The sequence below is a fragment of the Salvelinus fontinalis genome, chromosome 23 (genome assembly GCF_029448725.1).
Source record: "Salvelinus fontinalis isolate EN_2023a chromosome 23, ASM2944872v1, whole genome shotgun sequence".
Taxonomy (NCBI): domain Eukaryota; kingdom Metazoa; phylum Chordata; class Actinopteri; order Salmoniformes; family Salmonidae; genus Salvelinus; species Salvelinus fontinalis.
The window spans coordinates 15,806,690-15,816,277 of NC_074687.1; the positions used below are offsets into that span (position 1 = coordinate 15,806,690).

At 41.4% G+C, this 9,588-nt stretch overlaps 1 protein-coding gene across 1 annotated transcript; it reads left to right on the forward strand.

The window, feature by feature from the left end:
- Positions 1-16: 16 nt before the first annotated feature.
- On the forward strand, positions 17-9,560 carry LOC129820912 (mediator of RNA polymerase II transcription subunit 4). The gene is made up of 7 exons (XM_055878018.1): positions 17-167; positions 1,664-1,730; positions 7,369-7,539; positions 7,687-7,744; positions 7,846-7,932; positions 8,170-8,301; positions 8,458-9,560. Exons 1-7 carry the CDS (start codon positions 73-75, stop codon positions 8,628-8,630), a joined length of 783 nt encoding a protein of 260 aa, XP_055733993.1. The 5' UTR covers positions 17-72; the 3' UTR covers positions 8,631-9,560.
- The last annotated feature ends 28 nt before the right edge of the window (positions 9,561-9,588 follow it).

Here is a 9,588-nt window from a genome sequence, read left to right on the forward strand (position 1 = left end):
CCAACAGAGGGCGAGAACCGTCGCTAGCAAGCTTTCTTTCCAGACAACAAAATATTAGCTCAATTTCCTGTCATGCGCAGTGGCGTGGCAACAACCATGGCGGTGGCTGACAAATCTACAAAAGAGCGGTTATTATTGGTACTGGACGATTTAGAGGTGTTATCCAGGTACGAAATTATTATTTTCTCACCCTTTAATAATTGTTATCTTAACAGCCTTTCAAATGATCTAGTTTGTCGCTAATTCAAAAATGCCTTTGCCTACGTTTCTTCTTCTGAGTGTATTGTTAGCGACCTGAGTAGAACCAAAGATTTTTATAACTAAACCAAGAGAGCACAGCATGTCGTTTCCAATGGGAACAAATGAGCCATTAGTGGGCATAATAGGTAAGGAAGGGTCAAGAGCCAGCACGAGTTAGTGAGATCCTATTGGCGCGTTCTAGCGTCATCTGCATATTTCCGTTAGGGAACGCCTACTGTGAATTACGCGTGTGCATTAACTCTTAAACAACTAGATTTAAAAAAAACAACCAAACAAACAAAAACTTTTGCAAAGGGTAAAGTCTACAAACCTTGGTCCACTCTGTTTATAACAGATTCTAGTTTTGAGAACAGAGAACTGTATTGAGATCAAATGATTAATCGACGTCGGCCAAAATCTATCTCGTTCCATCTTCTCCCACTGCCCGCCATTGGGCTTCCTCTCACTACCATATTTGGAGGTGAGGGGAAACGTCAAGCGGATGCTTCAAATTTATACATCCAGTGAAATATCTGTCTCAATATTCTATCTGTGGTTGTACACTCAGAACAGGGTCCGGTTTCCCAAAATCATTTAAAGACTAAGTTCATTTTAGAACCATAGTAACATTTTAAGGCTAAATTCAGTTTAGGATTCTAAGATTAATTTAGCCTTAAGATGCTTGTGGGAAACCGATCCCAGAAACGTAGGCATTTATAAATGGGTTGGATTTATTGAATTGACAACCTGGTTTCAGAGTATGTTGGATTATTCTGTAAGTAAATTCGAAACACTCTATATTGTATATGTTACGTTTCTTATGTTATGTATTAATATGTGGATGTCCATCACCCATTTATGATATGTTACAAACTATAGTTCGTATTATTTTATGAATTTGCAAAATGTACATACATTTGCAAAATGTACAATATTTAACGTATTTGAGAAATGTACAATATGTTCGGAATTTGCAAAACATATGTTACAAATTCTAGCTAGGTGGCTAATGCTAGCTGGATTATGGGAAGGGTTAGTAAACATGCTAAGTAGTTAAAGTAGTATGAAGTTGAAAAGGTGCTAAAAGGCTAAAGTTGCCCGTGATGAGATTCAAACTCTCATTTCGGTTGCTAGACATTTGCGTATTACGGCCGACAATCGCCCACCTTTCATTTTTACCTTAAGTAACCATATATCTGCGATACGTACAGAATAATAAGAAATGCTCTGAGACCAGGTCCGAATGGATGGTCAGGAGGATTATATTAACTCATCTTTGCAAACGCAATGTTCAAGTAACTGATTGGCAGTAATTTATTATCTGGTCATTTTCTCTGTCAAGTATTGTCTTTCAAACTGAGAAGTTCTCTTTTCTCTTCATTATCATGCATAGAAACTAAACCCAATATTACTCATATTTCAGGGAATTGATAGAGATGCTTGCACTGTCAAGGAGCCAAAAACTCCCTCAAGGAGGCGAGGACACTCAGGTAACAGGCTAACCCAATAATGGACTAAAGGAGCTTAACGTTACTCCGTAGGACCTTAGATATTCTGTTTAAAGGCAAATTTGCTTTGGAAACCAAAACAGCCAAATAATCTAAACGTGAATCAATTTTGGTACGGTTCTAGAAACATAAATCCCTTTACTTTCATATCACGTAAGAACTATTTCACAAATGCAAAATACACACTTACTGTACACTGTTATAACAGTATTTTTCAGTAACAACACGTGTCTTCCAGTTTACACACGTTCGTAGACGCAGATGTCTAATTAGCACAGATTGTTCACTCTGTCTTCTGTCTGTTTTCTGTAAAAAAGCACTAACACCGAGGGGGTTTGATTAATCTGGCCCAGGGTACACTGGGCAATGCCCGGTCACTTCAAGGGCTGGTAACAGGCATCTGATTTAGCATAAAACTGCATAACGTGTTAAATATATAGACAGGTTGGTTGTTTAGCAACAAAACCGACACGTGTGCAACTACGGGGCATAACAGACAAATTTGGCTTAGATTGACAACATGTAAACTATATTTAGTCTCCAATGTTTATTGAAAACATAAATACATTTGCACAATGGGTACTTTGTGAGCGGTCCCGTGTGGCTCAGTTGGTAGAGCATGGCGCTTGCAACGCCAGGGTTGTGGGTTCAATTCCCACGGGGGGACCAGGGTTCAATTCCCACGGGGGGACCAGGGTGAATATGTATGAACTTTCCAATTTGTAAGTCGCTCTGGATAAGAGCGTCTGCTAAATGACTTAAATGTAAATGTAAATGTACTTGTTGTCTCTCAAACACACTACATGTCAAAAAGTATGTGGACTAGAGGTCGACCGATTAATCGGAATGGACGATTAATTAGGGCCGATAACAAGTTTTTATAACAATCGGTAATTTTGGACGTCGATTTTGCCGATTTTAAAAATAAATAAAAAAATAAATATTTTTTTACACCTTTATTCAACTAGGCAAGTCAGTTAAGAACACATTCTTATTTTCAATGACGGCCTAGGAACGGTGGGTTAACTGCCTTGTTCAGGGGCAGAACCACAGATGTTTACCTTGTCAGCTTAGGGATTCAATCTTGCAATCTTACGGTTAACTAGTCCAACGCTCTAACCACCTGCCTCACGAGGAGCCCGCCTGTTACGCAAATGCAGTAAGCAGCCAAGGTAAATTGCTAGCTAGCATTAAACTTATCTTATAAAAAACAATCAATCAATCATAATCACTAGTTATAACTACACATGGTTGATGATATTACTAGTTTATCTAGCGTGTCCTGCGTTGCATATAATCGATGCAGTGCGCATTCGCGAAAAAGGACTGTCGTTGCATCAATGCCCTTCTTAAAATCAGCAGTATATATTTTTAAACCTGCATATTTAGCTAAAGGAAATCCTGGTTAGCAGGCAATATTAACCAGGTGAAATTGTGTCACTTCTCTTGCGTTCATTGCACGCAGAGTCAGGGTATATGCAACAGTCTGGGCCGCCTGGCTCATTGCGAACTAATTTGCCAGAATTTTGCGTAATTATGACATAACATTGAAGGTTGTGCAATGTAACAGGAATATTTAGACTTATGGATGCCACCCGTTAGATAAAATACGGAACGGTTCCGTATTTCACTGAAAGAATCAACGTTTTGTTTTCAAAATTATAGTTTCCGGATTTGACCATAGTAAGGCTGGTATTTCTGTGTGTTATGTTATAATAAAGTCTATGATTTGATAGAGCAGTCTGACTGAGCAATGGTAGGCACCAGCAGGCTCGTAAGCATTCATTCAAACAGCACTTTCGTGCGTTTTGCCAGCAGCTCTTCGCAATGCTTCAAGCATTGCGCTGTTTATGACTTCAAGCCTATCAACTCCCGAGATTAGGCTGGTGTAACCGATGTGAAATGGCTAGCTAGTTAGCGGGGTGCGCGCTAGTAGCGTTTCAAACGTCATTCGCTCTGAGACTTGGAGTAGTTGTTCCCCTTGCTCTGCATGGGTAACGCTGCTTCGAGGGTGGCTGTTGTCGATGTGTTCCTGGTTCGAGCCCAGGTAGCGGCGAGGAGAGGGATGGAAGCTATACTGTTACACTGACAATACTAAAGTGCCTATAAGAACATCCAATAGTCAAAGATATGAAATACAAATTGTACAGAGAGAAATAGTCCTATAATTCCTATAATAACTACAACCTAAAACTTCTTACCTGGAAATATTGAAGACTCATGTTAAAAGGAACCACCAGCTTTCATATGTTCTGAGCAAGGAACTTAAACGTTAGCTTTCTTACATGGCACATATTGCACTTTTACTTTCTTCTCCAACACTTTGTTTTTGCATTAGTTAAACCAAATTGAACATGTTTCATTATTTATTTGAGGCTAAATTGATTGTATTGACGTATTATATTAAGTTAAAATAAGTGTTCATTCAGTATTGTTGTAATTGTCATTATTACAAAAAAAAATAAAAAAAAATCATCCGATTAATCGGTATCGGCTTTTTTGGTCCTCCAATAATCGGTATCGGCGTAGAAAAATCATAATCGGTCGACCTCTAATGTGGACACCCCTTCAAATTAGTGGATTCGGCTATTTCAGCCACACCCATTGCTGACAGGTGTATACAATCGAGCACACAGCCATGCTATCTCCATAGACAAACATTGGAAGTAGAATGGCCTTACTGAAGAGCTCAGTGACTTTCAATGTGGCACCGTCATAGGATGCCATCTTTCCAACAAGTCAGTCTGTCAAATTTCTGCCCTGGTCAACTGTAAGTGCTTTTATTGTGAAGTGGAAACATCTATGAGCAACAACGGCTCAGCCTCGATGTGGTAGGCCACACAAGCTCACAGAATGGGACCGCTGAGTGCTTTAGCGTGTAAAATCGTCTGTCCTCGGTTGCAACACTCACTAGCAAGTTCCAAACTGCCTCTGGACGCAACGTCACCACAAGAACTGTTTGTCGGTGTTACGCACGCCTCTGAGAAGAGGGAACGCAACACCCTGCTACAACTCAACTCCCCGTGAAGTGAAAGAGGTATGGACTTTAGGTGCGAGTAAGGATGACAAAAGTCAGAATTTACTGTTTACTAGGATTTATTTCCTTAAACGGTAATATGGGGAAAAGGGGCTGGACGGAACCAAAGCAAAGAAAGTAAATATCAAAGCTTCCCCCTCTCCTATCTAACCTGCCTACCCACTACTTACCTATCTTAGCACCACCTGGTGCCCTAACCAAAATACAGGGGGTGGTCCGCCCAGGTCTTACCTAGTGTGCCTAGACATTGAATATACTACGGGTATATGTATGCCCGCGGGCCTCTTGCCTAAGCACTCCCTAAGTGCCTTCCCCCCTGAGAACAAATGAAACAGAATAATTATTAACAATTTCACAAACACTTTATAACAAAACTGAGGAAACTAACTCAGGCCACTAAAGAAACTTTGACAAAGCAACAAACACATTACATACCACACTATCTCCAGCAAGGATCTCAGCCTCTCTCGCTCTCAAAACACTGGCTTCAGGTTGCAATAGTGATTAGAGTCAGCTGCTTCTTGACGAGGGGGCGGGGTCAGCTCTCCAATCATCAATTAGCCATTGAGTCGACCAATCAGCTGGTTGGGGAGAACTCAGGAAGCTATCTCCTGAAACACACACACACACTCTAATACAAAAGCTACAACACAGAAACTGGGGAACGTAACAGTCGGGAGCTTCATGAAATTAGTTTCCATGGCTGATCAGCCACACACAGGCCTAAGATGCTCAATGCCAAGCATCTGCTAGATTGGTGTAAAGCTCGCCGCTATTGGACTCTTGAGCAGTGGAAACGCTTTCTCTGGAGTGATGAATCACGCTTCACCATCTGGCAGTCCGACGAATGAATCTGGGTTTGGCGGCTGCCAGGAGAACGCTACCTGCCCTAATGCATAGTGCCAACTGTACATTCTGGAGGAGGAATAATGGTCTGGGGCTGTTTTTCATAGTTCGGGCTAGGCCCCTTAGTTCCAGTGAAGGGAAATCTTAACGCTACAGCATACAATGACATTCTAGACTATTATGTCCTTCCTACTTTGTGGCAACAGTTTGGGGAAGGCCCATTCCTGTTTAAGCATGACAATGCCCCAGTGCACAAGCGAGGTCCATACAGAAATGGTCTGTTGAGATCGGTGTGGAAGAACTTGACTGGCCTGCACAGAGCCCTGACCTCAACCCCATTGAACGCCTTTGGGATGAATTGGAACGCAGACTGCGAGCCAGGCCTAATCGTCCAACAGAGTCAGACCTCACTAATGCTCTTTTGGCTGAATGGAAGCAAATCCCCACAGCAATGTTCCAAAATTTAATGGAAAGCCTTCCCAGAAGAGTTGAGGCTGTTATAGCAGCACAGGGGGGGACCAACTCCATGTTAATGCCCATGATTTTGTAATGGGATGTTCGATGGAATGTGTCCACGTACTTTTAGCCATGTAGTTTACATTTGGGAGGGGGGGCGCCCCCTTGTCAAATTGAACAGTAATCTGCACCGCTCTGTCATATCTGTTCCATAAAACAAATGTTTATTTTCTAATTAGTTTTCATTGGGAATGCAGATTTAAAGCATTTTTTTAATCAAAAACAATCACTTTTGCATGTGAAAACACAATCTTACTTTGTACTACACGTGCTTAATTACGTCACTTTTGTTTTAAGCCGACATTGCCCTGGGCTTTGAACGGAGCACCTGGCTCATGCCAGGAGGCAGCCCAGTTCCAAATCGAATGCAGTCAACTTTCAGCCGGTGCGAACCCCCAAAAAATTTTGGAGTGAAAAAATGTATTCCTCGCTGATATGATTTATGCTTTCAAAACTGTATCGCAAGCGATGCATGTTAATGTTCAGACCGAGCGTTGGGGGTCTTAAACTCCCCCAATCAGATGCCGTCATGACTCTTATGTGTAATGTAATGGAACTGAGAGTCAGGATCAAGGGCTAGTAACAGGCATCTGATTCAACATAAAACTGTACAATGCGTTCGCTATATAGACAGGTTGGTTGTTTAGAAAAAAAGACAAGGTTGGCTAAGATTGTTGACAACATGTAAACTATATTTCATCTCCAATGTTTATTGAAAACAAATACATTTGCACAATAAGCACTTGTTGTCTATGAAATACATTGTTACAGTTGTGGGTTAGCTAATGAATTTGAGCCATATTAACATAGATGTGACATCAGTCAAAACAAGACATGGTATCAAGAACAGGATGAAACTAGCTGAAACAAGCCACTTATGATTCCCCACATAGCTAGCAACAATGACAAGAAGTAGCCATCTGGCCATCCAGAATCACAACAGCACACAGACTTCTGCCCCATTGAAGCGTGCGCATCGTTTTCGTGATGTCAACTAACTCGCCTATACCTTTTTTTTTTAAATGTAGCAATGTCTACAATAGTCACAGAATTAAATGTACACTATACCACTAAAATGTAGTTCTTATTTACATGTATTGTGAAATAGGTTTTTGAGTCTGCCTTTTCTCCATACAACTCTGACTCAATAGTAGTCTATACATTGCAATGTGCATGCAATAGATGTCAGAAGTCTAAATGGATGTGTTTTGCTGTGGGCAGATCCTGGAGCTGCTGGTACAGAGAGACAAAGAGTTCCAGGAGCTGATGAGGGTGGCCCATGAGCAGGGCAAGGTGCACCAGGAGATGCAGGTCCTGGAGAAGGAGGTGGAGAAGAGAGACTGCGACATCCAGCAGCTCCAGAAACAGCTGAAGGAGGCTGAACATATACTGGTGAGTACAGCAGAGCTGAGGACAAATGAGAAATCCTAAATAGACTATAAAATGGGTCACATTTTAATAACATGCAATTGGAACAAAACAGCACTTTGTTTCTGACTTTGATTCAACCTAACCTTTTTACCCAAACCTCTCTTCTAGGCGACTGCTGTATACCAAGCAAAGGAGAAACTGAAATCTATTGATAAGGCCAAAAAAGGTGAGCCTGATTTTCACAGCATTCATCTGAATAGCCGGAGAACTTTATGATAAATACTACCAAAGATAATACATGAAACTAAAAGTACTGTTGTCTTTCAGGGAGCATCTCCTCAGAAGAGATCATCAAATATGCCCACAGGATCAGTGCCAGCAATGCAGTCTGTGCCCCTCTCAACTGGGTACCAGGTATGTCCTGTTAACTATTTGAGCTTCTGTTATGCGGTCTTCGATGCCCTCTATTTTTCAACCCCCACCCCCACAGCCCCCTCCTTCCCTTGCATGTTCCTTCTCTCCAGACTGGAAATTCTTCTCAGTACTGATGGGGAATATTTGAATCTCAGTCTCTGTCATAGCCGTCACTTGCATTCACAATACTGCTGTAATTACTCTTCAATCAACTTCATGGCATATTCCTTATAAAAGGTGATCCGCGTAGACCTTACCCCACTGACCTGGAGATGCGCAGTGGATTGTTGGGTCACATGAGCAACCTGCCAACCAATGGTGTGAATGGACACCTCCCTGGAGATGCACTGGCAGCTGGGAGATTGCCAGGTATGCTTTCGGTTTGTGTGGTTCCTCCTTCGACAAATGGAATCAACTGTTTTTGTCTTCTCCTAGGATCTGTGTGTTTTGATATGTTTCTGTGAAATATACTGTAATACTAACCCTATCATTGTTTAATTACTCTTTCTTCCCTCCCTTCATCAGATGTGCTCACCCCCCAGTACCCCTGGCAATCATCAGATGTCTCAGTGGGCATGCTCCCCCCTCACCATGGCAATGACTTTGGGCTGGAGCCCCCCGGCCACAACAAGGAGAACGAGGACGACGTGGAGGCCATGTCTACAGACTCATCTAGCAGCAGCAGCGACTCGGACTAAGTGTGTGTGTGTCTGTCTCTGTCTGCCCATCTGTGTGTGTATATCTGACTCTGATTTGGGAATTGGACACACCCAGTACCTCGTAGAGCCAGCTATCCAGCTATCCATCACACCCATAACATTTACGATAAGCATCAGTTGATACAGGGTTAGCTATCCGATATAGCAAACAACTACATAGAATCCAGAGAATATTGAGAGATACTCATCTCACGGTCTTGTTTTTCTCTGACCCTCTCTATTACCGGCTTGTTGATGAAACATTTGCACAACACTATCTGTGATCCCCAATGTAATATCACCAGCTCTCAAGTCCACTGTATCAGTTCAGGGGTGTATTCATTAGTCAGATTCGGTAATGGAAAACGGTTTGCAATGAAAACAAATGTTTCTATTGACATTTTGCAAAATGTTTTGCAACAGACAAAGCGTTGTGCAATGGAATCCGACTAAGGAATACACCCCAGGGAAATGTCTGGTACTACGTGACTGATAACAGACATATTCATTTCGTTGTCTATCAGGTTCCCCTTTATTTGTTTCTTTGCTGTTTTTTTAGGCTGGCAATGGGGAATAGTGTTGAAAAGTACATGTACCTTTGTGTAGGAAAGAATATAACAGTATTTCATAAAAATAAAAATGTTGTTGCTGATTCGAACCCAAGTGCTCCTTATCATCTCTGCTATTGCTGAAAACATGTCACCAGGAGTGAATTTTGGAATTGTTGGTGCACTTACCCGAGTTAAGTTTTTTTTTTTTTTTTTCAAAAGTAAAAACTGCTTATTTCAGGCAAGATTCATCAAGCACACCTTATATTCTTTATATTGAAAAACTGCATATTAATTGACTGACTTGTTGCTCCATGTGTAAATAAGGCTGTATATATTGTAGTTTTTTTCCAGGCTTGTAAATAAATACAACTTGAGTAAATACTTTGTGTGGTGCTGATATCCTTGAT